Source organism: Emydura macquarii, unplaced genomic scaffold, assembly GCF_026122565.2.
Source record: "Emydura macquarii macquarii isolate MOO-44397 ecotype Brisbane River unplaced genomic scaffold, CSIRO-AGI_Emac_v2 contig_527, whole genome shotgun sequence".
NCBI classification, from domain to species: domain Eukaryota; kingdom Metazoa; phylum Chordata; order Testudines; family Chelidae; genus Emydura; species Emydura macquarii.
The window spans coordinates 827,569-855,381 of NW_027130664.1; the positions used below are offsets into that span (position 1 = coordinate 827,569).

Genomic DNA, 27,813 nt, shown 5'->3' on the forward strand with positions numbered 1-27,813 from the left:
GGTTCAAACAAGAACTAGATAAGTTCATGGAGGATAGGTCCATCAATGGCTGTTAGCCAGGATGGGCAGGGATGCAAAACCATGCTCTGAAGAGTCCCTAGCCTCTGTTTGCCAGAAGCTGGGAATGGGTGACAGTGTTACCCAAATAACAAATATCACAGGATCTTTTTAGGGGATAAGGCAACAAGCCACGTTTATTGTGAACACAGAAATTTGGTAAATAGTATTAAAGAAAAGAAAAGTATCAACACTGTAACAACATCAATATTGTTCTTTACTTAGTGAAATAGTATCAACAATGTAACACTAGGAAAACAGTATTTACATTGGATCAATACTACAATTACAGAGACACATGTTTCAATTGGTACTGTCATTCACACTCACACACACTGACAGGCACACACAGACAGAGACAGACAAACATACATGGGGGTCTCACAGATGTTATAGTTACCAGCCTCTTGGTGCTCATGATAGTTACTGGCCAGGTGACTAGAGCATGAGGATGAGGAGCAAGGTTCTGCCGATGCGCACCGGTACTCCTGGCTGGTGTGATGATGTAGACCCGAACCTCCAGCCTTCATCTTCTTGTCCCATTTTATAGGGCAAAGACCCAATGTAAGTCTATGGGTTTTGCATTGTCATGCTGCAACTGCATTCTTGGTGTGATTCTCAATCACCCTCATTCTTGCAAGCCTGATCAGATTTTGTCCTTTGAAATGGGCAGGCTCCAAAGTCATCAGGGTGGGTTCCTCTTCGGCCATTTGATTATCTTTGCTCCTTTCTTCTACCCTCAAGCATTGTAGGTGAGGCTGGTGTTTTCTTCATGTCTGTTTCGATATCCCTTACTGAGACCAATTGTTCAATCACTCTCCCTGTCTACACCCAACTCAATTGTTCAGCCATTCACGCTTCAATCACTCAGGGCCAACTCCTAGCTGAAGAACTTACATATTATTTTTAAAGCAAACCTTATTTCATTTTTGACAGTGTCTTTTACAATTGAAAGTAGATATATGACATTTCACAGTGTGGCTTTTTATACTTACAAATATATTGAAAGTGAGTAAAAATTAACAGATCAAATGGTTTTAAAACAAATAGACGTATAGAAAGTAAGTGAACATGTCGAAGGGTAAAACAATCAGAGTTAGTTGAGGTTTTAGCTCTTGATTAAGTTACAGTGTGTCAGCCTGAAGTGCCTTTTGGTAGAAAAGGGGGTGGGGAGGTTTGTGGCTCTGTTCTTTCATGTCTTTCTCAAAAACAAGATTGGGCCAACAGCAGGGGATGGATCACTTGATGATTACTGTTCCGTTCATTCCCTCTGAAGCACCTGGCGTTAGCCACTGGCAGAAGACAGGACACTGGGCTAGACGGACCATTGGTCTGACCCAGTATGGCCGCTTTTATGTTCTTATGTACAAATGTACTATCTTAAACATGGACACCTGTTCACTCACACATCATATTATTGTCACAAAGCTTTTAGCAGCAACAACAAATATAGAAAAAAATGCAAAAGGGAACTGAAGGCACATGGGATATGGAGACTTTCCACTCTAGGTCACTGGTCTGAATCTGCCCCCAGTTAAGACAATGCTATAATGTTTTCTGTTTGGGGGGCGGGGGTATGTGAAATGCATGAGTGACATCAGTCTTGTTATTAGTGCTACATGACAAAACCCCCCTTACTGCTCGCTGGGAGCCTCTGCAAGGATCGTATCTTGAGCTGATCCACCCAGTGCAGACAGCGCTCAGCAGCAGCAGGGTGTAGAAGTTTGCATCCATTCAGTGGATAACCGGGCGTCTCCAGGGTTATTAATCCAGCACCATCCACCAGGAATACATTCATTTTAAAGAAAAATGTAGGCTGCTGGGTTAAGGGAGCAAAAAAAAAAAGTCCACTACAAATCAAAGCCAGCAGCCCTTCTCTGTCTGGTGAGAACAGGCTGACTTCAAGAGCAGGGAACTGATGATCCAGTGTAATTTAAAGCAGTTTCAAATGAAGTTCTATGGGAACCACAGGCTTATACAAGAACTGTCCTCAAAACAGAAAGTTGGATGGGGGGGCTGTGCTACAATTCATTTTGTTTCAAAAGAGAAAAGCAATACAGTACAATCAGACCCTAGAAGTGTGGGCCAGAATATCCTTGCCTAGCTGCTGTCTTGAGCAAATGCTGCCATCGTGTGGGGACAGCTCTCTGCAACCTTTTAGGAGAGCAAACCATTTGAAACCAGCTGTCTACCTCCCAGGAGGCATGACAAAAAAGAATAAGAAGCACTTCACAGAGCTATAGCAAACCAGCCTCTGATCCCCCACCCTCATAGAACCAGGTGCTGACTGAGCCCCGTGTCCCCCTCAGTCTGATGCATTGGCTGATAATACAGAGCATGAAATGAAAACACATCTTCCTATGCTTAAACAATGTCCACCAGTTTGTGTGGGCCTGCCAACCAGCCCACAGAAATTGCTGGCTCAATGAATACATCGTGTTCACATTTTTCTGTACTCAAACCTGTCAATCAGTTATTAAAGATTGGCCCCAGGCAAGCTCCTTATCTCCAGTATAACTCACTCTCACAGCCCATTCCCAAAGAACAAGTGAGTGTTTGTCATTACATCTCCATCATGCAGAGAGGATATTAAGGTTTCTTTTAAAATTAAATAGATAAAACTGAACTTATTAAAGGTATGACTTTGGTAACTTGAAGGCAGTTTGGAATCCATCCAATTTTCCATACATAAGGAGACCTAAGAATGAGCTCCCATTGATTAGCAAGTACTCGTTGCAGATAAATGTTTACATTGCACAATGAAATATAGCCCCATAATTCTTATAATAGATTATTTCACCGGCAGACTAGATCATTCTTGTGTGGGAAAGAGAGGCTCTGTGGGTCTTCAGAATAACAAATAAGCACTAAATTAAACAAGATTGTTTCATGTTACAAAATGATCACAAGCAATAAAAAAACTGAACAGATCTAGGACTTGATTTTCCAGTGCTCTGCATCCTGTGGAGCCACTTACATCAGTTCAAAGTGTGCGTGAAAAGCCTGCCCTCCCCATCAGAAGGGGAGCGTCTTTCTGGTGGAAAAACTATTCATTATACCATTACACTTTCTGCCTCTCATACTGTATTCAAAATAGTTGCTGTCTAGATATTTTGATCTCCTTGCCAGATGGTAAATTACATACAACTATTTACAGGGAAAAAACAACGCAACAGACAGGAACAATCTGTTCTATGCCACTAGTTTTCATACTAATACAATTAAGAGGGATTTCACCTTATGAGATGGAGAATCTGCAGTCATTGGGGGATGACGCTGTTTTTTAATCAGGATGGATGAGTCTGCCTCCATGTTCCTGGAAAGTGATGTACAAAAAGTTATGGGATGGGTTGGTTTTTGTTTTGTTTTTTCAAATAGAAATTTTAATATGAACTGAAATCATCATGATTAGGTCTTCTCTGCTCAATGCAGAGGGGGAACCATAGAAAGTAGAGATGGAGGACAGTCCCTTAGCACCTTCCCTTAGAATTCTTTTTTGTTACTAACCCGGGGACTGAGAACCCTTTACTCTCACTTAAGTTGGAGCTGGGAGCACTCTGCACTTTGCGGACTACCACCAATGCACTGCAGGATCAGAGGGCCCTTGAATCCAACTCAACCGGCTGATTCAAGGGAGAATCCCCATTAGCCGCCAGTAATAATTACTGTTGCCCTTTCCCAGGCTGACCATTACACAATCCTTCCAGTACAAATGTTGAATCAGGATCCCTTCTTCCCATCTGCAGCAGATGTCTGGCTGGAAGATAAAGGCAGCTGGGTATCCGCAAAAGTTTATTCTTGTTTCTTTGTCTATACAGCAGTAAGGCAGGTCAGGCCCAGATGCCATTTTCCTGTGGGATGTCCCTCAACATTAGGATTCACTCAGTTCGGCAGTAAATAAAATATTCATGGAAGTGCACTCTTCCTAAAGCAGCCTTGTAGCCAGTGTGTGCTATTAAAGAGAAGAGTGTCACAAGTGAAACAGCCCCTTGCCAAGACATCTATTTCTCGCCCTAATGGATGACACCTATAAGTAAAACACGCTTATTGGCTAAATGACTCTATTTTAAGAAGAGCTACGCTCTCAGGAATATTTAACATTCCCATGGCCCTCTTCAAACCACTCAAGAGATAACCCAGTTTTCCAGTCCAACATTCTCACTCTCAATAAAACAGGCTCCCCTGGAGAAGGATGAACCTCAGAGCATTCAGTCTAATACCCAAGGCTATACCTCTATTTAATACATGAGGCTGGACTCAGCCTCACATGCAAAACTAGATCCAAGGCTGCTCTCTGTGTAATACCTCAGGGCCAGTTTTAGGCACAGGTGGATGCCTGCCTACATTTCCCCTGGCTATTTTACATTTTTTGATGCAACATTATGAGCGATGACCCATTGATGCCAAATCATCAGAATGTGCTTTCTGCAATGGGCTTTTGAGATATCATAACACTATCTCTGAACCACAGGGTTAATTCACGAGAAGATGCTGGCCCTCTATCTTCCACTAAGACATTTATTCATCCTCTCTGCCCCTGCAGGGTCAAAGGCCCAGTGTGTGACTCTACAGATGGAGGAGAAGAGGTATCAGTCTCACAGAAGAGGGAGGGTAGGGAAAAAAGCACGTTCAGAACTTGGGCATTTGTGGCAGAAGTTCAGGGAAGAGAGGACGGAAGTTTCCTTTTCAGTGGGGACTGGGGAGGAAAGGACTGCAACATTCCCTAGCCAGGACCTCAGTAAAGGAGACATACAGATTACAGAGGGCAGAGGCCAAAGACTTAAGTTCCTGTCCTGCAGAGTTCTGGATCAGCAGCAAGAAACCACACAGCAAATAATTACAAAAATAGCCTGTCTGTAGACTTCCTCCTAGGCCATTGCAGCTGGCTTTTGTAGCTTTTAAGGCCAGAAGAGAGCCCATTTCAGTCATCTAGCCTGACCTCCTGCATAACACAGACCAGAGAAGCCCACTGTGCAGCTTATACCAGAACCAAGAAGTGTTATATTCCGTATACACATTGATCCTAACTGGGGGTGTTCGTAGTCACACAAATGTCCAATCCTTATCTGCATCCTTAGTGCATGCCTTTGTAAGAGAATGTCTGTTAATCGCTCACTTCTGAGACTCCAGAGGAAGACCAAGAAACCATCGGACAGTTTTAAACGTTTCCGTTAACCTGCCATCACCCCAGCATGTAACAGGAGCCTGAGCCAGGGGAAAGCTCAGCACATCCCAGTCCAGGGGGGCGTGCAGCCCGAGGCAAGCTCCAGTTGGGTAGGAGGCAAGCATGTTCCCGGGGGGGCTGAGGGAGGGTAGGAGCGTGGGAGTGAGGCGCGTAGGGTTGCCATCTATCCATGTTTTCCCAGGATCATCCCTTTTTTGCAGCAGCTGCCCTGGGATACCTGTCCGGGTGCTCAGTGCACGCTCAACAGCCGGGAACGAAACCAGCCATCAAAGGATGGCGGGCTCATGAGGTACAGGGGAAGGGGGTATAGCGGGGTCTGGTCCTGTGGGGGGGAATATCCCAGGGATGGGGGATCCCCTAAGGGAAAGGTGGGGGATCCCAGGGGTTGGGGTCTGTTCCCAGGGGCATTCTGGGGTATACCCTAGGTGGGGGTCCCTGAGGGGAAGGAGGGGGTATTCTGGGGGGTATCCCAGGGGTTGGGGTCTGTTCCCGGGGCCCCCTGAGGGGAGGTCGGTATTCCGGGAGGGGTCTGTTCCCGGGGGGGAGGAGGAGATTGGGGGTGGGGGGATCCCTAAGGGGCACAGCGCGTGGCCCGCCCCCTAGCAGATCACCTGGTGCATGTGGGGTCACGTGGTTTACTCCTGCCCCGCCCCTCCCTCGTTGCGCTGGGTGACGCCATCACCTCGCGCCAGGCACCTGACCGCAGCGCTGAGGAGAGCGGGGTCTCCGGAGGGGGGAGGGGAGGAGCAGGCGCGAGCCCGGCGGGCAGGGGGCCGCCTCTAGCCACTCGGCTAGCCCCGGGCGGGACGGAGTCGGACGGAAGCGGCGCAGCGGTGAGGAGCCCGGGGCGGGGGCGGGGCCGAGGCCTGGCGCGGGATGGGGGGAGGGAGAAAAGCGGGAAGCGCCTCGGGCAGCGCACATGCGCAGTGAGGCGGCGGGGTGGGCGGGGCGCATGCGCGGTATCGCGGCGAGAGGCCGGCTGTTCTGCCCCGTGCCCAGCAGAAGGAGGGGCCGCCCCCGCCCCGCCCCGCCCCGCCCGGGGCTGCCCCGCCCCCTGCCGGGGGCTGCGCGGAGACAGGCGGGGTGTTGTTAAAGGGGGGGCCGGGACGTCACCCCTACCCTCCCCCCGCCCGCCGTATCCCCGCCCCCAGGTAGCCCCGCCCCGCCCCCTTCTCCGCTGCTCGCGGTCTCACCCCTCACCGGGCCCGGCTCTGCCGCCAGTTCTTCCCGCCCAGCCCGTGCGTGCGGCGGGGCGCTCCGCTCCGCTCCGGTCCGGTCCGGTCCATCCCCCGCCCGGCGCCTCTGCCGCGCCTACCCGCCTGCCGCGAGACGGGCTCAGGGTCTCCCCCCCGCCCCCCTGCACCGCCTGAAGTCCGAGCCCTCGCGCCCGGCCAGCCGCTGTGTGCTGCCGACACCGGCCTTGCCCCGGCCTCCCGCCATTGCTCACCTCATCGTGCGGCCCGCCCGCCGCCGGCTGCTGCTGCTGCTGCTGCAGCGTGTGTGTGTGTGTGTGTGTGGGGCTGGGCGCTGCCCTGCTAGTCCGTCACCGCCTTCCCGCAGCGAGCAGCCGTGCACCAACCGAGCTGCCGGTGCGGGAGGTCAGGGCTGCCTGGTGCTGGTGCTGTTCGGTCTGTCAAAGGGGCTCTTACTGCACTAACGTTCCTTTTCCCGCTCTCCGCCGAGCTGGCTCGTCCTGCTTACACCGCTGCTGCAGGTCCGCAGCATGGGCAGTTCTCTCCTCTGGGTCTTGTCGCCAAACCGGCCTTAGATTTGACCACTCTTGGGACAGTGACGCACATCTGCTTTTGCTTCTCTAGTGTTCCTGTTGCTGCCAAAAGATGGAGGGGGGATGGCATACTCTGCTAAATACTCCCAGGGAATCTAATCTTCTGGTACCATTAAAAGGTCATCTTTCTGGCCTGCTAGGAATATGCAAACCCAAAATGAGATTGTGAGATGGCAGAGTCAGATACAGTCAGCTTCCAAGGGTGACTTACATAACCTGATGTTCGACTCCAGCACTTTTATGCTAACTTTTAGTGGGGGTAAAGAGGCCTTTCTGCTCTCAGAATGAGGACTGCCTGATACGCTGTATCTGTTGTGTGTAGCACCCTTTTACACAGTGTAACAGGACACTTTTCGGAGAGACTTAGATCAGGAAGTGACTCTATCTCAAAGGTCCCACTATCTTGAATGGAAGACTAGCCATTTTTTTTCTGTTGAGATATACAATTGAGCTTAGCAGGCAAGGGCATGGGTGGATCTTTTCCCTAGCTGGGTAGAGAGGATGGCATAGGGTTTAAAAACCTGGAGGAGAGTTTGATTTATGAGATGGATAGGAGGCCAAAGGTAGCAGATGATATGGTCCATCTTCCTGAATGTACATAAGTGTTTTGATTTGTTCTGAATTTTTTTTAGTTTCATGAATGTAGTAGGCCTCTAACTTATAAATGCTAACAGGGTATGGGGAACACAAACAGAGCTTTGGGGCAGAAGCATTGAACACCTATAGCTCTCACTGACTTTGACTGGTGATGTTCGCTGCTCAGCATCTCTGGTTGTCATGGAGATCCAAAGCTGATTTGGCCAGATAAACTTACATATCCAATTTACAAACTGTTGTTTCATGATAGCCATACAAGTGCATGCTCCAATTAGTGCATTCCTAGCTGGGCAATAACCACCTGGAAATGTGTTGCCTGTCATGTCGTCTTGTTCAGATCTTTTTCCAAGCAATGGAAGCTCATAGACACCGATGCAGTTATTTTGATCTGAAAAGACTAGGAGATACTGTCACTTTCTACTTGATGTGGAAGCTTTTAGGAAGCAAGCACAGTGTTTGGGTGGGAAACCACGACATCTCCCTTCAAGTGGATTTAGGAAACACAGATTAGCTAAATGTTATCTGTTGCAATGGAATATGGCCCTTTTAAAGTTCAGATTGTGGTCTTTTTTGTTTTAAACTACAAAGTAAACAGATGGTGGCAGTATAGTACTGATTACATGGTATGTGCTTTTTAAAAGGGCTAAAATGTTTTTCCTATCTAGATTCTGCTGTGGTCTCCATCACTGTTGTGTTTGTGAGGCACTCAGATACTGAAGAATTATCCTCACAAAACCTTTGTGAGTCAGCAAAGCATTACTATCCTCATTAGTGATGGCTGGGCTGAAAGATGAGTTCTTTGGTGAATCTGCTAGCTTCAGTAGCAAATGTGCATGAAGACAGTTGGCATTTAAAGAGGAACACATCTGCTCACCGTGAAATAAACGGATATTGACTCCTTTTGAGAGTGAACATGGATTATACACAGCACGTAATTTATCACTCACGTAACTTGATCATTCTGAAATTACTGGGTACATAGAACAAAACGCAATGGTCTTGCTAACATTCATAGCTGATATATTGAGTGCTGGTGTTCAGTATGTTGGAGAACATGCTAAAGGAAAATGGCTGCACTGACCCAGGGCTAGCAGTAGACAAAATGTGACTTAATAGTTTGTCTATCGCTAACTTCTATAGTACATGCATTCAGCTAACTTGTGATAACTAAGACATCTGCAGTGTCACTTGCCTCCTAAGCTCCAGTCCACTACTCCTTTTATGAAAAAAACAAACAAACCCAGGAGCTGCCATACATATGACTAAAGTGAGAGTAAAGCAAGGTGGAAAACAAAAATGAATTTGAACCCCAGCCATAGGAGGCTGAGCTGGACACAGAAGAGGATTTATTTCTGCCCTTTGTAAAAGGCATATTCAGTTGGTTTAAAAAGTTTGGGAATGAGGCATTGAAATCTGCCAGCACTTCTGCGTTGTCTCTCTACCTGTTAGTCAGAAACTTAGCCAGCAGCTCTGAGGTTTGTTTCTGCCAGCGATCAACTGAAGAAATCATCTTGTCAGTGAGGATGACTTTTTGGTCTTGACTTAAACAGGGATTTCCCCAAAAAGCGTATCTAGCTGGAAGGGCCAGTGTGTCTGCTATTAACACAGTTATGGTGACTTTCTTAAATTAACAGAGTGATGGGTGAGGCAGGTAGAGCAGATGTACTGCAGGAGTCGTCGTCCTCGTCCAGTTCATATGGTTCATGTTTGCGGATGCTTCCGGCTAGAATGTTCTCCCCGTGTGACTCTCCTTCTTGCACAGGAGGGAGAATCCAGCCCGCCACGTGCTGAGCCTCACCCAGCCGCAGGCCGTGTTGGCGGAGCGCGGGGCTGAGGATAGCGGCTTGGGAACCTGCTGGCCCTGCTTGAGCGGGAGGCTGCCTCTTTGGAGCAACAACGGGTGAAGGGGGAGAGCAGCTGCTGGGCAGCCCGCGCTGCCTGTGCTGACAGGCGGGTTCCTGGGGCGGAGGGACGGACGGACGGACGGTGATTGTCGGACACACACCACGGGCCGGGGCTGGGCTGTGTTTCCGGGCTAGGGGCCAGGAGAAAAACACCCCGCACCGCAGACGGCGGCTGGGCCTGGCCGGCCTGGGCCTGGCGCTGAGCCTGGGCCGTCCCCGTCCCCGGCTGGCTCGGCTCGGCTCGGCTGGGCTCGGCTCCCGGCCTGCAGCCCGCGGGTCGCGTGCATTGCGCGTCATCACTCCTGGCCGGGTCTCCTCGTCCGCACAATAGAGGCGGCTTCGCTGGCGGCGGCCGAGGGGGGTAAGGAGGCCGCCGGGCAGGGACAGCGGTGCCGGGGATTGCGGCGGACTGAGCTCGCCTGGCCGCCTTGTAACCCCGGGCCCTGCGCGGGGGAGGCCCTGGCGCAGCACCAAGGGGCATTGGAGTCCGTTCCTCCCCCCGTGCATTGCACCCCCACACCTCACCCGTCCCCGTGCATTGCAGCCCCCCCTAGCTCACCCGCCCCCGTGCATTGCACCCCTCCCCCAGCTCATTCACTCACCCCCTCCCCCATGCATTGCGTTGCATTCCTCCCCCAGCTCATTCACCTCTCCCCCAGCCCCCCCCCGTGCATTGCACCCCTCCCCTTGCTCACCGCCCCCGTGCATTGCAGCCCCTCCCCAGCTCACCCCCCTGTGCATTGCACCCCTCCCCCAGCATTCACTCCCTCCCCCTGTGCATTGCACCCCTCCCCCAGCTCATTCACTCCCTCCCCCCCTGTGCATTGCACCCCTCCCCCAGCTCACCCCCCCTGTGCATTGCACCCCTCCCTTTGCTCACCCCCCATGCATTGCACCCCTCCCTTGCTTTTCACCCCCCTCCCCAGTACATTGCACCCCTCCCCTTGCTCATTCTCTCTCCTTTGCTCCTGAGGTGGCCTGAGGGGGCCCAGGCATACTACATCTACACACACATACACACTGTCCAGTTGGTGGAGGGGGGCACTCAGATCAGTTGAAGTGGGGCAGATGTACCTAAATTAACAGCCCAAGTCATTAAGAATGTGGTGTGGGAACAAGGCTGTGGAAAAGCTTTGAGTTGAAGATGTTAATGCCTCTTTCCTTATTATATGCATGTGTGAGGAGCTGCCACGTGACCACATTCATTCACTAGCACATCCTGCCCCAGTGCCACACACCAGGTGTAGAAGTAGCTCAGAGATGGGATGACGCAGGAGAGGTGAACAGTTCCTCTTTTCCCTCCCTCTGCTGAGGGAATAGAATGACTGCACTTGAGCCGGTGGCAGGTTAGAGATTGGCTCGGCCAGCTGTCACAAAGGAGTGATGTGGAGGTAGACAACAGCACTGCACTGTGAAAGAGAGAGCCCCTTTCATAAGCCAGCTGCAGTTTATAAATATCTGTTGCAAGGCTTCATGTTTTCACTCTGTTCCTTAACACCAGAACCAGGAGAAATTGAAAACAACATAGCCTACAACTGTTAAAAGAGCATCTTCTTTACACAAATATTAAAATGCAGAATTTGCTGGAACAATATTGATTCAGATATCTTAGCAGAATTAAAACAAGATTAGATGTTTATATGAATATCAAACACTTAGCATTACACTAGCTAAAATAAAATTACCAGGGCCATTCATCTTGCTTCAGAGCATAAACTGTGGTCAGGATGAAATTTCAACCCTTGTTCAACGGATCAGGTTTACTGACAGCAGGGTTAGGCTGATGTCACACAGGATACAAAGCAGATGGACCGCTGAGCTGGTGTGACAGTTCGTATGTGCCTGCTATCTCTCAAGAATTTAAGAGCAAATCATCTACCAGTCTGTGCTCACTAGAAGCGGGAAGAATGAATAAATTGTAGAGGGGAAAATAAAACTCTCTCTACTGCACTGGCAGTTGCCAATAGAGACAACCTACAATAGTGTCTAGGGGCCTCCGTTGAGATCAGAGCCTTGGACTATGTCTACACTAGCACTTTGAAAAAAACCACCCCTGACTGACAGAAGTTTTACTGACAGAAGTACCAGCATGGGTAATGTTATCTGGGCGGGAGACGTTCTCCACTGACATAGCTACCACCGCTTGTTGGGGGTGGTTTAATTACATCGACAGGAGACCTCTCTCCCACTGGCATAGAGCAGCTACATGAGAGACCTTACAGCAGTGCAGCTGCAGTGGTAGAGCTGTGCCACTGTAAGGTCTGTGGTGTACACATAGCTTTGTTGTGCTAGACACTGTGCATGCAGATAGCAAGAGACAGTCACTGCCCCAAAGATCTTATGGTCTAAATAGACAGGACAAAGGGTGGGGGTTGGAACGAAAGGAGGCACAGATGGGAAGTCACTTGCCCATGGTCACACAGCAGGTCACTGGTTCTCTTGACTCACAGACAAGTGCTCTGTCCACTAGATCCCACTGCCTCTGCAAAGGAAATTCTGGCAGAATCCCAGGCTCCTGAAATGGCTGACAATGCAAGCTAACAAGAATTAGCTTTATTGTGACTGATGCAAATAGTGGACTGACTTGTCTTTGAGGTTCTTCTGACAAGAGCTACCCATAGACATTAAAACAGACCTATTCAGCACAATGGGAACGCACTTGGATGGGGTTGGGAAATTGATCTGTTGTCTGGATTTTCCTCACAGCTCGTTCCCTACATGGTAACTTATTTTCCACTGGCAAGCAGCAGCTCTTCTTCCTATGACCTTTATAGTACTGCACACTAAAGTGGTGTCTGTTTGTCTAGCAGAATATCTTCATACGTTCATTTTCACTCAATGCTGTTTAGACTCTCGCTTCATTTATCTAGATTCGTTCGTATTTTAAAAGCACTGTCCCCCCTGAACTTTCTAAATCCAGCTCTAACTTTCCTATCTGCAGAATCTAAAGTCTGAGAAACTGCATCTATCTCTTGTTTTACCAATAAGGTGAAGATTCTGTCATAGGTATTTTTAGTACAAGTCAGGGACGGGTCACGGTCAATAAACAAACATTCATGGAAGCCCATGACCTGTCCTTGACTTTTACTACAATATCTGGAGGAAGTGGGGGACAAACAAGCCCCTGGGGCTTGCAGCTGCTCCAGCCCTGTTGTTGCTTCTGCAGCAGGGGGATGACAGCAACTGCTCCAGCCCCAGAAGGGTGGGGATGGCCACTGATCAGCTGTTCAGGGAGGGTGCTGGCCGTTGGTCAGCTGTTCGGGGCCCTTGGGAAGCCGCTGCTCTGGCAGCGTGGGGGCTGACAGCTGCTTCAGCTCTTACCCAGAAGAAGTCCCAGAGGTCCTGGAAAGTCACAGAATCCATGACCTCCATGGCAGAATTGCATCTTTATTATCAACCTCGTGTACACGAATGAGGCTTTTGCTATGCTAGAAAGTTCACACAAGGTACTGATTTAATTAAATTGTTTTCAGATGGATCTACTTAGATGGGAACTAATCCGTGATGTAGACACACTGAACCCAGTTTAATACATGATTAATTTGGTAAATTATGAACACAATCTAAACTGATTTAAGAAAGTGTTACATTGGTTTAACTGTGTCTAATTAGGGTTTGCTCTGGGTTGACTAATTGTTTTACAATCAGGATAATTTAAACCGGCGCATCTTTTCTGTTATAGACTAGGCCTGTGAGAATTTATTTGGTATAAACATTCTGAGAGCCAAGACCCATACTTTAAAATCAGTGCTTGTCTTGATTGTCATTTAGATCTAACCAGAGAAGGCACTCCTGGGCTGTAATGGCCTTACTTGTGCTATTTTATAAAGAATTATAAGAGAGATGTTTTCTACAAACTGAGAATTATCTGGTCACACACATCCGATCCTTCCATCCTCGGAGGTGAATGAGTTATGTGATACTGGTACAGTGGAGGAAAATTACCATCTGGCTCTCATCCTTTCTGTACTGCAGTGACCTGCTTTGGAATGCACTTAAAAACTACAAATGTACTTTAATGCTCATGGCACTCCTCATCTTCTTCAAAACATCTTACAAACAATAGATAGTGAATCCTCACAGCCTCCTGTCAGGTAGGGGAGTCGTGTGTCTCCTTTATACAGTGAGGGAAGCAAGCTCTGAGCCCATGTCTGCATTACAGATTACTTTGGTATAATTTACATCACTCGGGTGTGAATAAGCCACCCTCTTGAGCGATGTAAGTTACACCGACCTAAGTGCTGGTGTGGGCAGCGCTGTGTCAAAGGGAGAGTTTCTCCTACCAACATAGCAACCTAGCAACCGCCTCTTGCAGAGACAGGAGTTATTAAGATGACAGGATAGCTCTCTCCCATCCGCTTAGAGTGTCCTCATCAGAAATACTACAGTAGTGCCACTGCAAATGCTGTAGTGTAGACATGGCCTGAGAGAAGTGACTTCTTCAAGGCCACAGAGGAAGCCAGAGGGGCTCAGCGCCTATAATCTCTGCCAGACTCGAATCAGCTTCACACTGTGAGTCAGGAGCACAGGTATCTCCTTGATATGGAGAAAGGGATGCTCTCAGCAGGAGTAGGATTTATGGCTTTAAATTCCTGCAAAACAAAATTTTCCACCAAAAAGCCCTTTACAAGTCTCACTCCCACCTTCCCCTCTCCTGCCATTTGAAAGCATATTGGAGAAAAGCATACCTTTCCTCTCACCAGTTTTTAACAGGAGGGAAACTAGACCCACCTGTCTTGGGGGGCAGGAATGAGAGACAGTTCCCAATTGCAGAGTCATTGCATAATACATATGGTAAAAAGTTTGTAAGCCACTATTTAAACCAGAGCCAGCTGCAGCAGGAGATGGATAGACTGGGGTGTATGTTTGGTAACTGAATGAAAACATTGGAGGGATTATGGAACAGAGGCTGCGCTGCCCAGTCCTTCAGTGAAACAGGACACCAGGCAAACAGAGAAGTGAGCATTAGCTGGGAGAAAATGAAACTGAAACTTAACTTGGAGCCATTTTAAGCTGATCGAGTGAGGAGTAAATTTGTTAGATCCATGCTGGACAGAGGGGAAGAGGTGACTAGATTGCTTCTATTGTTTGTAAAAAGTACAGAGGTAGAGAGTGTTTCTGTATCTAGGATCTGTCGTGAGCTTTGCCGGCCCAGGGAAAAGCCATTGCCGGTTGGTTGGTGTTTCTGTAGCCTTTCAGCTCCTCCTAGCACTGTGTGTCTAGTGAGAGAGACAAGGAGGGTGAGGCAGTATCTTCTGTTGGACCAACTTCTAATGGTGAGAGAGAGAGACAAGCTTTCATAGCGAGCTACACAGAGCTCTTCTTCAGGTCTGGGAAAGGTACTAAGGGGGTCACAGCTAAATGCAAGATCGAACAGGTGGTTTAGCATAAATAGTTAGCACATATTCTAAGGGACCAGTCAAGGTGAAGCAACAATAGTTTACAGTTTGGGAACAAGAGTTCTTTTACTTCTGATCAATTAAATGAATTGCACTTGTCAGCGTGGGCATAAACAAGGTAAGAGCAACTTCTAAACTCTCCCTTCCTCCTCCAGGGGTGTTGTGTGCTTTCTTTTTAAACCTGGGCAGTGGAACAGACCTGTGTGTCCTGGTAACTAATAGGACAGTGATGGCCATGTACAGGAAAAGGGGTACTTGCTACCCTCAGGTGACAAGAAGGAGATGTAGCACTTCTACCCACTGCACTCAAAATCCTGAGCACATCTCTTGGTATCAACGTTGGTTGAATCGGGGAAATATAAGCCACTTTGGAGTGGCAGAGTGCAGTCAGAGGCTGTTTGCCACACTGTTTAATGCAAGTGACATTTCAAATGGCCTTGCAGTGGTTTTGATTCTGTGTGCTATCGCTGACACTCGGTGGTGTGGCTGCTGTTTGGGGTACTCGAGCTGAGTCCATTTTGCAAGCACTTACTAACTAGCCTGCGTGTAGTGTCCTGTGGGTTTCTCCCTGTTTTTAAAGAGATGTAATTATCAATCCACCTACGCTCCCCTCCTGGCTCACTTTCTGTGTCTGGATGTAAAGAATCAATTACGTTCCTGCACAGGTTCCCTTATAAAGATCTGGGACTTAAATGTTCTGTTAGTCTTGGTGATGGGGATATGATTTCTGTCACTTTATGTTCACATTCGGTTGCTGTCACCTTGGGGTAGGATTAGATGGGTTCTCATCCTTTTTTTGCTCTGACCCCCTTTGAGAATATTTCAGGCTGTGATGAACCCCTCCTCCCTCCCGCCCACAAAATTATGACACCCCCCCCATGCCATGCCACTCTTACCAGCATGCGCAGGGGCTGACGGCTCATGACCCACCCCATAATAACCTCACGACCCCCTGTGGGGTGACGACAGAGCATCCCAGTGAATAGTTGTGGCTATCTTTTTCTTTAGTTTTAAAAAATCGAATGTAACGTTGGCTCCAGACTGGCCGCTCTGACTGAAATTCATTTGTAATCTGATGATGATGCCACGTTTGTTACTGGTGTGAGCCCGATCTGAACTGCAGCCCTGGAAGGCTCTGCATCCTATTACCAGTCCTCTGAGCTATCTGGTTCCTGGGCATGTTATCTCTTTAAAGTATCGTGAAATGAGAGAATTAACTGTACAGATCACGCTCCATCAAGGGAGGAAGGGAAGTTTTTGTGGACTGAGCCATAAATCAGGAGTTTGTGTTGTGTCCTAGCTCTCCAGACTCATGGCGTGACTCCTGGCAAGCCACATCTCCGCTCTGAGCTTTCATTTCCCATATTTGAAATGACAGAATTGTGATCGGAAAACATGCTGAAATTCTTAGATGGAAGGCGCTATAGATAGAAGGGCAAAGCGTGATCATGAGTGATCTATTAGCTCAATTCAGCCTGGCTGAAATACCCAACAACCAGTGCAGGTGATGAGTCTTAAGAATGAAGTTGTTTCTCATTGTTAGGCTCATTCACAATTCTTTGCAGCTTGGTTTTGTGTTTGGGGCAGGGGCTGGGCAAACACTTCGTTAGTTTTATTTACCTGGCATGCATGAGTAGCCTAGCCACGGCTTGCAGGCTGTAGGAAAGCTGAGAGGAGAAGATGGATCTGCATTGCCTTGGAGCAGAGAGGCTGGTCATGCTATAGTTCTGGGCTCCTCTGGGAGTGTAATTGAGTTTTGAACCCTTGTTCTTTCCTTTGGCAGGCCTCTGTGCAGCAATTGTGCGAGTGGAAAGCGAACCACAGCCACCTCTCTTCTGGTGTGCAAGAGCCCAGATTCACACTTGCATTCCAGCAGCACGCTATGAACAGAGGTTTTGGTCGAGGCAAAGGCTCTTATCAGGCACCCACAAAACATAACCATTGCAGTCCTAATCCAGCCTTTTTTAACAACCCTCTTGTCCCGCAGGGAAGTGATCTCAACAGATTCAGAAACCAGCAGGTACAATTCCTATTGGGGCAAACCTTTGAAGCTCCACTGTATCAATTTTGGGAACAAAGGCCACAAGTAGAGCAACACATCAGAGGTCCACGAGCTGCTGTACCAGTTCCTAGAGAGAGTAGGCACAACAGCTGGGGCACAGCTGGGAGATTTAGACACCCATATATCAGTCAGCAAGTGCAAAGTTTACCGCATTATCCCCCAACTCAGTACAACTACAGAAAATCAGAAAGGGAACTTGACCATTTTAACCTGAGTTTCCAGAGCCTGTCTGTTGCTGGGCAAGACAGAGAGCAAGAAATTTTGACAATTTTAGGGCAGCTCAGGCCGGGGGAGTCCTGTACAGTTCGTGACCTCACCCGTAAACTTAATACCCGAAAGAAAGAAGTCAACCATTATCTGTACAAACTTCTCCGGGAAGGTAAATTGCATAAAGAAGGAGAGACACCCCCCTTCTGGCGAATCGCAGACAAATCTGGCTCGGTTGGGGCAGTGAGTGAAGGAAGAGCCACTGCCGAGGGGAATCGTTGCAAAGACACAGCTTCTGAGAGCCCAGAGGAGGAAAGTTCCACAGTTGGCTCGGAAGACAGTACTGACTCTCCCATCATGGCTGAAGCCAAGGAGAAAATCTGTAACTATTTGTTCAATGTCACAGACTCCACAGCACTCAACCTTGCAAAAAACATTGGTTTTGCAAAGGCCAAGGATGTTAACACCACTCTCAGCGCCCTGGAAAAATTGGGAGAGGTCCACAAGGAGAACACAAACCCCCCAAAATGGTCCCTCACTGACAAGAAACGGGAGCGGATGCAGATCAAGATAAAAGCCAGTGAAGTAACAGAAATGGCACCTCCTGCCCAAGAGCCAGAGGTTCCAGCTGCCTGCGTAGAGCTGGATCCACAGGAGAGTGTGTTGGCTTTGCCAGAGGTAAAGAAGGAAGAAGAGGAAAATGTAGAGAATGGACAGCAAGCCTCTGGGCCAACCGAACAGAGTGACATTAGTGCTCCTGACCCAGGCCTGCGAGCCTGGAAGCCCAGATACCGCCGCTTCACAAACTATGACAACTTTGAGAATGGCAAGTGGGCCACAGATGACATTCCAGATGACTTGAATGCCATCAATAAGCAGGCGGATGAGCTGAAAAGCATCATGGAATCCCCCTCATCTCCCAGCTACGCTGCCCAGTTTGACACTGCTTTCCAGTGTACACCCTTTGAAAAGCTGGTCGCCTGTCAGGAGAAGAACCCTGTCAGCGGCCTCATCGAGTACAGCCAGTACACTTACCAGCGCTGTGAATTTGCCCTTTTGGAGCAGAGCGGACCCTCGCATGAACCAAGGTAAGAAAGATATCTTGGGTTTCCTTAGCTATCTTTTTTTGCTTAAAGAAATATGCATTTAGTACACAAACTAAATTATGAGTTAATTGGCATCACAGAGACATGGTAGGGTACATCTCATGACTGAAATATAGGTATTGAGGGGCACAGCTTGTTCAGAGAGGACAGGGAGGAGAAAAAAGGGAGGAGAAGTTGCATTATACATCAAGGATAGATACACTTGTTTTGAGGTCCAGAAGGAGGTGGAAGGCAGAACAGTTAAGAGTCTCTGGGTAAAGATAAAGGGGTTAAAAATAGGGGTGATGTCATAGTCAGGTCTTCTATAGACCACCAAATCAGGAAGAGGAGGTGGGTGAGGTATTTCTAAAACAACAGAAATATCCAAAACACAGGACCTAGTAGTAATGGGGGCGTTTAACTACCCAGTTATCTGTGAGGAATGTAATATGGCAAAACACAAAATTTCCAATAAGTTCTTGGACTGTATTGGGAACAACTTTTTGTTTCAGAAAGTGAGGACGTAACCAGGGGGACAGCCATTTTAGACTTGATTCTGACCAACAGGGAGGAATTGGTAGCAAATCTGAAGGTTTAAGGCAATTTGGGTAAAGTGATTATGAAATGATTCTGAGAAAAGGAAGCAGTGAGAGCAGCAGAATAAGGATAATGGACTTTAAAAAAGCAGACTTCACTCAGAGCACTGGTAGGTAAGGTCCCATGGGAAGAAAATCTAAGAGAAAAAGGAGTTCAGGAGAGCTGGCAGTTCCACAAGGAGACGATATTAAAGGCACAACTGCCAACTATTCCAATGCGAAGGAAAGCTATGAAGAATAGTGAGAGGCCAATATAGCTCCATCAGGTGCTCTGTAATGACCTGAAAACCAAAAGGGAATCCTACAAAAAGTGGAAACAGTTACATTGATAAGGAGGAGTACAAAAGAACAGCGCAAGAGTGTAGGGCCAAAATCAGAGAGGCTGAGGCACAAAATGAGTTGCACCTGGCAAGAGACATAAAGGCAATAAGAGTTCTTTAAATACATTAGGAGCAAGAGAAAGATGAAGGAAAGTGTCGGTCCTCTACTTGGGTGCGAAGGAGAACTAATAATTGATGACATCAAGAAAGCTAAGGTGTTTGCTTCACTAAAAGGTTAATTATGACCAGATACTCAATACAAATAATATTAGCAACTGGGGGAAGGAATGCAAGCCAAAACAGAAAAGAACAGGTTAAAGAAATATTTAGATAAGTGAGATGTTGTCCAGTCAGCAGGACCTGATGAAACTCATCCTAGATTACTTAAGGAACTAGCTGAAGCAATCTTGGAGCCATTAGCAATTATTTTTGAGAACTCCTGGAGGATGGGAAAGGTCCCCGAAGACTGGAGAAGAGCAAACATAACACCCATCTTTAACAAGGAGGGTGTGAGGAATTCTCGACCAGTCAGCCTAACTTTAATACCTGCAAAAAGACTGGAGCCAATTATGAAGCAATCCATTTGTCAGCACCTGGAGGATAATAGGGTTATAAGGAACAGTCAGCATGGATTTGTCAAGAACAAATTATGCTAAACTGACTTAATTTCCTTCTTTGATGGGGTTACCGATCTAGTGGATGGGGGAAGCAGTAGATGTGATACACTTTGATTTTAGCAAGGCGTTTAACACAGACCTGCATGATATTCTCATAAGCAAACTAGGGAAATGTGGTATAGATGACACTACTATGGTTTGCTGTCAAACTGGGATGACATATCTAGTGTGGGTCCTGCAGGGATCCGTCCTGGGTCCAGTACTAGTCAATATTTTCATTAATGACTTGGATAATGGAGTAGGAAGTGTGCTTATAAAATTTGCAGATGACACCAAGCGGGGAGGGGTTGCAAGCACTTTGGAGGACAGGTTTAAAATTCAAAATGACCTTGATCGATCGGAGAATTGGTCTGAATTCGTCAAGATGAAATTCAATAAAGACAAGTGCCAAGTACTTCACTTAGGAAGGAAAAATCAAATGCACAACTACAAACTGGGGACTAACTGTGTGGGTGGCAGCATTGCTGGAAAGGATCTGGGGGTTATAGTGGATCACAAACTGAATATGCGTCATCTTTGGGATGCAGCTGCAAAAGGCTAGTATGATTCCGGGATGTATTAACAGGAGCGCTGTATGTAAGACACAGGAAGTGATAGTCCCACTCTGCTTGGCACTGGTGAGGGCCTCGCTGGAGTCCTGTGCCCAGTTTGGGGCACCATAGTTTAAGAAAGATGTGGACAAGTTGGAAAGAGTCGAGAGGACAGCACCAAAAATTATCAAAGGTTTAGAAAACCTGCCCTCTGGGGAAAGGTTAAAAACTGGGCATGTTTAATCTTGAGAAAAGAAGACTGAGTGGGGGAGCTGAGAACATACTGGAAGACTGGTAAGGGCCTATAATAAATTCTTTGCATCAGTCTTCACAGCTGAGGATGTGAGGGAGATTCCCAAACCTGAGCCATTCTTTTTAGGTGACAAATCTCAGGAACTGTCCCAGATTGAGGAGGTTTCAGAACAAACTGATCAATTAAACTGCAATAAGTCACCAGGAGCAGATGGTATCCATCCAAGAGTTCTGAAGGAACTCAAATGTGAAATTGCAGAACTACTAACTGTCATATGTGACCTATCATTTAAATCAGCTTCTGTACCAGATGACTGGAGGATAGCTAATGTGATGTCAAATTTTAAAAAAGGCTACAGAGGTGATCCTAGCAATTACAGGCTGGTAAGCCTAACTTCAGAACCAGGCAAATTGGTTGAAATTATAGTAAAGAACAGAATTATCAGACACATAGATTAATATGATTTGTGGGGGAAGAGTCAACATGGTTTTTGTAAAGGGAAATCATGCCTCACCAATCTACTAGAATTCTTTGAGGGCATCAACAAACATGTAGACAAGGGTGATCCAGTGGACATAGTGTACTTGGACTTTCAGAAAGTCTTTGATAAGCTCCCTCACCAAAGGCTCTTAAGCAAAGTAAGCGGTCATGGGATAAGAGGGAAGGTCCTCTTCTGGATCAGTAACTGGGTAAAAGATAGGAAACAAAGGATAGGAATAAATGGTCAGTTTTCAAATGGAGAGAAGTAAATAGTGGTGTCCCCCAAGGAGCTGTCCTGGGGCCAGTACTATTCAACATATTCATAAATGACCTGGAAAAAGGGCAAAAATTGCAGATGATACAAAACTACTCAAGATAGTTAAATCCAAAGCAGACTGCAAAGAGTTACAAAGGGTTCTTACAAAACTGGGTGACGGGAAGAAAATAGCAGATGAAATTCAATGTTGATAAATGCAGAGTACTGCACATTGGAAAACATAATCCCAACTCTACATACAAAATGATGGGGTCTAAATTAGCTGTTACCATTCAAGAAAGAGATCTTGGAGTCACTGTGGGTAGTTCTCTGAAAACATCCACTCAATGTGCAGCAGCGGTCAAAAAAGCTAACAGAATGTTGGAAATCATTAGGAAAGGGATAGATAATAGGACAGAAAATATCACATTGCCTCTTTATAAATCCATGGTATGCCCACATCTTGAATACTGCGTGCAGATCTGGTCACCCCATCTCAAGAGAGAGATTGGAATTGGAAAAGGTACAGAAAAAGGCAACAAAAATGATTAGGGGTATGGAAAAGTTCCATATGAGGAGAGATTAATATGACTGGGACTTTTCAGCTTGGAAAAGAGACGACTAAGGGGAGATATGACAGAGGTCTATAAAATCATGACTGATGTGGAAGAAGTAAATAAGGAAGTTTTATTTACTCCTCATAACACAAGAACTAGAGGTCACCAAATGAAATGAATAGGCAGCAGGTTTAAAACAAAGAAAAGGAAGTATTTCTTCACACAACACACAGTCAACCCGTGGAACTCTTTGCCAGAGGATGTTGTGTAGGCTAAGACTATAACAGGGTTAAGAAAAGAACTAGATAAGTTCATGGAGGATAGGTCCATCAATGGCTATTATCCAGGAAAGGCAGGGATCGCGGTTTGCCAGAGGCTGGGAATGACCGATGGGATGGATCACTTGATGATTGCCTGTTCTATTCATTCCCTCTGAAGCACTTGGCATTGGCCACTGTTGGCAGACAGGATACTGGGCTAAATGGACCATTGGTCTGACCCAGTATGGCCATTCTTTTGAGGACGGTGATCAATTGTTCTCCATGTCTACTGAAGGTAAGATGAGAAGTAATGGGCTTCATCTGCAAGGTGGATTTAGGTTAGACATTAGGAAAAGCTTTCTAATTTTAAGGATAGTTAAGCTCTGGAATAGGCTTCTAAGAGAGGTTGTGGAGTCCCTATCATTGGAAGCTTTTAAAAACAAGTTGGACAAACTCCTGACAGTGATGGTTTAGGTTTATTTGGTCCTGCCACAGTGCAGGGGCTGGACTTGATGACTTTTCAAGGTCCTTCCAGCCCCCACATTTTTATGATTCTGTACGGCCTCAACTTCTGGTGTAATTCACTTCATCCTAGACATTCAGAGCCAGTGTGTCAATGTTTGCTGTGCTTCCTCTGGTGAAAACCAGTTTAATCACCAGCAAGGTTTTCCGTGTGTCTTACCCAAAGGACTCAAGGTCCCTTAGCTAAAATAGGAAAGACAATTTATCAAAACACCCAGTCCTGTCCCTCAGAAACCCCACAGCCACCAGAGAGCAGGACAGAAAGAACACACAGTGCTGTCCTTCCTGAGACTTTACGCTGCTGCATTGTTCAGCTGGAAAGGAAACTGAAAGCAGCTGTGAGTCTAAAGGTCTGACTCTGCTTTCACTACTGCAACTCCCATTGACTCTAGAGATGTCTCTAGAAGGACTGGAATAAGAGTAAAATGAGGGGAAGTCAGTAAAAGCAGGTGAAAATAGAGGAAGATAACCTCTAGTGAAAGAGTTCCCCCTGAAAACAGGTGGACAGAAACTGATGTCCGTCCAGGAGTGGGAAATCCTCTGGAGCAACTCACTGGGTGGGGGAGAGGAGAGCAGTTCCCCTAGGTTTCCTAATGGTTTCATACCATTGGGTCTGTTTTCTTATCCCAACACCATTTGCACTGCTGGAATTTAACCTCGTGGAGCCCAGTGTTAGCAGCTCTGCCTCTTGTCACGAGCCACAAGTGTCTCATTGGTGTGGCAGGTCAGAGCATCTTTGTCCATACGAGCAAAGGCGTAGCATGTCTCTTGCAGGTCATGGAATGGGATTTTTTCTGGGGCTCTTTATAGTTCATCTGTTGAGTCTACTTTTCATATTGTGGCCATTCCTGAGTGTTAATGTGACAGTGAAAAGCATCATTTATGCCCCACTGGAATATGTCAATAGGCCCACTAGACGGGAAAATCGGCTTACTTCCCGAAGACAGAATCCAAGCTTTCTCTTTTGGGAAAGGGCTGAATGGATTTAGCTCCAACACCTGTGCCTAGATCTAGTTCAGCCTGCTTTCTCCTCGGAGGAGCCACCTCTGCATGAGGCTGGATGCCAAAAAGGAATGTAGCTGGTACCAGCTGCCATGGGGGTCGGCAAGGGAGCCCCTCAGAAAGGGAAGTGCCTGGCAAAAATGATGTGCATAGTGATGGCTGATGCTCTCAAACACCCTCTAGACAGGCAGGGCAGATGCTGCCTGCGGGATAAACTGTCCCAAAGTGACTAGACACAGATGTGAGGATTCAGGCTGCAGCCAGACCAGCTTTCAGCCTTTCTTTCTCCCATGCAGGAAACAGTCTTGGATTTGCACTGTGTGTGGTGAGAACAGCCAGTGAGTTCATGGCTTATGCGGTCTCTGATGCCTCTGGAACAAGGAGACTCACTGTGCAATGTTAAGGCTAAACTCATTGGGGTCTCAGCCACCATACCTGCTGTGGAAGGCCATGTGAGCTTTGAAATGGAGCCTCTGAAGGCTGGCACCAAGGCCAGGTGGCGCCTTCGGTGCATCCGGCCTTCTGCAGGCCATGGCTCATTTGCTTTTGCACCATGAGGGGTAGCAGCTCCTTCCCACTAGAATTCCGAGAGCTGTGCTGGACACACCGTGGGGGAGGGACGTGCTGCACCTGGACTGACGGGTCATTTTGTCCTTGTCTCTTCCTCTACAAAGATTTAAGTTCCAGGCAGTGATAAATGGGCGCCGGTTCCCACCAGCGGAAGCAGGTAGCAAAAAACTGGCCAAGCAGGAGGCAGCTGCCAACGCCATGAAAATCCTGATGCAGGAAGCTGAGAACGAAGAGGAGGATGGCATTGAAGGGGAGGAGTCGTTCCTCCCAGACAGCTCGGAAGCAGAGCTGGTGAGTCCCATGCCGTTTGTTCGGGGCAATAACAGATAGGGGTTTAAACGCAGATAATTGTGTGTGCTTCTCTTATAACTAATATCCAGGTTAGCCCTACTGGTGGCAAATGCCAGGGCAGCAGGAAGAGATTTTTATCCTTTCCCCATTGTCGCTTGGAATAATACCAAGTGTGCATGTGGCACTCTGCACACATTAACAGACCCTGCCCACCGATGGGTGAGCAGACAAGCTCATCCTCATTGTACAGCTGCTTTTGTAGCATTTGTCTTTCTGCCCATAAGTAAGCATGCACCCGGGAGGTTCTGGCCTCCCTGCTGTTGTGCTGCGTGGAGGCACAGTTGCGTTGCAAGGAATCCTGCCGCCTGTGAGTCCCTGGCACTCACCCTGCTGACTAAAAGGTTTCACCAGGTTTTGTTTCTTTTGCCATTGATGCTTTGCGGAGTCCTGGAGATGCACCCACCAGCGGCTCCTCACCTGCACTCAAACCCAGTTCCCAGTCCTGCTCGCCCAAAGAGCTGTCCTCCGCTGCGGTTGAGTTTTCCCTTTCACAGGCACAGAGTGCATTAGGCAGCGTTTGGGATGTTCTGGTACAGCTTTGGCTGTAAGCGGAGGGTGATGTAAAGGAGCTAGAGACTGTCCCTTTGCAAAAGGAAATGTGATTCCGAATTGTGTGTGGGGAAACGATTTCAAGACTTTAGACGGGCTCCCCTGCCTTTCTCTTTGTGGAATTAGCACGCTCGTGTGTTCCTTGGGGACTTCCCAGAAGGGTCTGAAGATGGCATGAGGGCATTTATAAAAGGCCTTCCACGCTTCCCTTGCATGTAGCAAAAGTGGCTTCTGATAAATATTCGAACGGGGTGTGGAAGCAGAGCCGTGCGTGCGACGTTGACATGCTCTGGATGCAGTTTGGTGCTTTTTCTGTTGGCCGGTTGGGCTTTGTGCTGTAGTTAGCCTCTGAGTTGACCGAAAGATGCAGTCCCTGAGCTAGTGCTGACAGCAGCACCCTGTCAGTGGGAGCTCGGCTGAGATCTGAGCTTTCGTCTCCTCTCTCGTTCTTGCCGTAGCCTGCGCACCCAGAACCAGAGCCTCCATCTGCAGCGGCGCAGCTAAACTTGCCTTCCGGGAAGAACCCCATCAGCATATTAATGGAATATGGACAGAAATCGGGGAGCACGTGTGAATTCCAGTTGCTGTCTCAGGAGGGACCACCCCATGACCCCAAGTATGGCACATCATTGTTAACTGGGGGGGAGGGGTGAACGTCCCTTTATTTTCGCTCCAATCAGAGGAACCAGCCAGGGTGCCCCATGTGTCCAGGTTCCCATCCACTCCACTGTGTTATCTGAGTGCTTATCTTGCTCGAGGAGGTCTGGACCTGGCTCCCTCTGGGACCTGTGCGCCCCAGAAAGAGGTCAAGGAATGCCTTGCTCCTGGGAGGCTGGACATCTGCCAAGCCAAGGACGGGCTTCAGAGCTCAGGGTCCTGTCCCAAATACCATGGCGGCAATGCCATGCCAGTGCTTTTGGAGTATTCAGTCATCCAGACATTCTTAAACTGCTGTGAACTTAGAAATGTTCCTTGGCCATCTTTAGCCCAGCTTGGACTAGGAGTGGGTGCACAGAATAGACTGCAGCTTCTGGGGCTAACATTCTTCTTGTGCTGTAACATCCTTCCAGGTTCAAATACTGCGTGAAGATGGCTGAGCAGACTTTTCCTGCTGTGGTAGCCAACAGCAAGAAGGGAGCAAAGCAGATGGCAGCTGAGGTTGCTGTGAAGATCCTCCGTGGGGAGACTGGGGTGCAGTTCTTCCCAGAACAGGTAAGGAGGCCTGACTTGTTTGTTCTTGTTCCTTTTCTTCCTTCCTCCAGTAGGATTTTACCCTGGGCGGGTCAGCCAGCAGTAGCCGAAGACTGGCTGTGTGCAGCTTACCCTGCTGTAGTATGTTCTCCTAAATATTTAACTGGCTTCTCTCGTCTAACTCTTCTCTAGCCCTCCCTGGAGTCCCCAAGCGAGCAGCCCATGGATCTTTCTAGTGCCCAGCCCCTGAATCCGGATGAGTCAAAGGAAGCAAAAGCCAAGGGCATCGGGGAGCTGATCAAATATCTCAATGCCAATCCCGTCAGTGGCCTGCTGGAATATGCCCGTTCCAATGGGTTCGCAGCAGAGTTCAAAATGATTGATCAGACGGGACCGCCTCATGACCCTAAGTAAGTAGCTGTGAATGTCCGTGGCAGACTGGCATGTCTGTGCTGTCCTGACGTAGGAGCACACTCCCGCACAGTGTGGCAAATTCCTGGTGAAACTAGAGCCAGCTGCTGTTAGAGCTTCATGCTGCTGCCTCCTTGTAGTTGCATGTCAAAATAAAAACCACTTAGTTTTAAACATTCAAGGTGCACGACCCATTATGCTTTCAATGGGGAGCTCTCCCAGTGACATGCTGCTGCTTCTCTAGGTTTGTTTACCAAGCAAAGGTTGGAGGCCGTTGGTTCCCAGCCGTTACTGCACACAACAAGAAGCAAGGCAAGCAGGAGGCGGCTGATGCAGCGCTCAGAGTCCTGATTGGGGAAACGGAGAAGGCTGAGCGCACCGAAGGACTGAGCATCACAGAGGTAATTTCTCTTTCCCTGGAGCTGGGCCTGCATTTGTCCTTCTGCTGTTCAGTCTGGTGGGAGCACTGTCCCGAAGCTACAGTGTGCTGTCCCGTGCTCTGTAAAGGTAGAGCCAAGCTGGGTCTCTTATCATTTTGGCTGGCATCTGGTGGAGCCGCTCCCTGTAGGACACACACACGCTCTTACCCTACCTCCTGCCAGCATCTGGTTCTGGACTGAGCTAGCCCCAAGCTCTGGTTCATGAGCATCTGAACCTTGGTTCTGTGTGTGAGAGTAAGAGAACACGACATCTCCTTCTGTGATTCCCCGTTCCATGGTCAGTCATTCTTACGCCACCTTGCGGCACCTTCTGATACCGCATGTCAGCTTTGAAACAGCACATCACGTGGGACAAAGCTTCAATTCTGGCAGAATTGCTGTCCCAGTTCTGTGCTGCTTTGAAGCCTGCTTTGAGCTCTGTGATCTCCTAAGATGCGTGTTCCCTGCTCAGGGCTGATCATGGCAGATGAGATTTTGTCTAGTGAAAGGGGACAGGGACGATGTGTAGTTCAGAGCAGTGCTAGGGAAGGCAGCCCGGTGCTCACCATACACTCTCCTCACAAGCA

General features: G+C 48.0%; 1 protein-coding gene across 3 annotated transcripts in view; it reads left to right on the top strand.

Annotated features, from left to right (window-relative positions):
* Positions 1 to 5,999: 5,999 nt before the first annotated feature.
* Positions 6,000 to 27,813, top strand: part of ADAR (adenosine deaminase RNA specific) — a 31,857-nt gene continuing 10,043 nt past the window's right edge. Inside the window, exons 1-7 of one of the 3 annotated variants that reach the window (XM_067539226.1) lie at positions 6,000 to 6,075; positions 16,712 to 18,285; positions 24,410 to 24,596; positions 25,664 to 25,821; positions 26,276 to 26,417; positions 26,589 to 26,806; positions 27,052 to 27,208. In XM_067539226.1, coding sequence (XP_067395327.1) covers positions 16,811 to 18,285; positions 24,410 to 24,596; positions 25,664 to 25,821; positions 26,276 to 26,417; positions 26,589 to 26,806; positions 27,052 to 27,208 — 2,337 coding nt within the window. In that variant the 5' untranslated portion in view covers positions 6,000 to 6,075; positions 16,712 to 16,810. Of the gene's footprint in view, positions 6,076 to 9,872; positions 9,891 to 10,625; positions 15,047 to 16,711; positions 18,286 to 24,409; positions 24,597 to 25,663; positions 25,822 to 26,275; positions 26,418 to 26,588; positions 26,807 to 27,051; positions 27,209 to 27,813 lie in introns of those variants that run through there. The other 2 variants (XM_067539227.1, XM_067539225.1) reach the window with 2 other exon arrangements.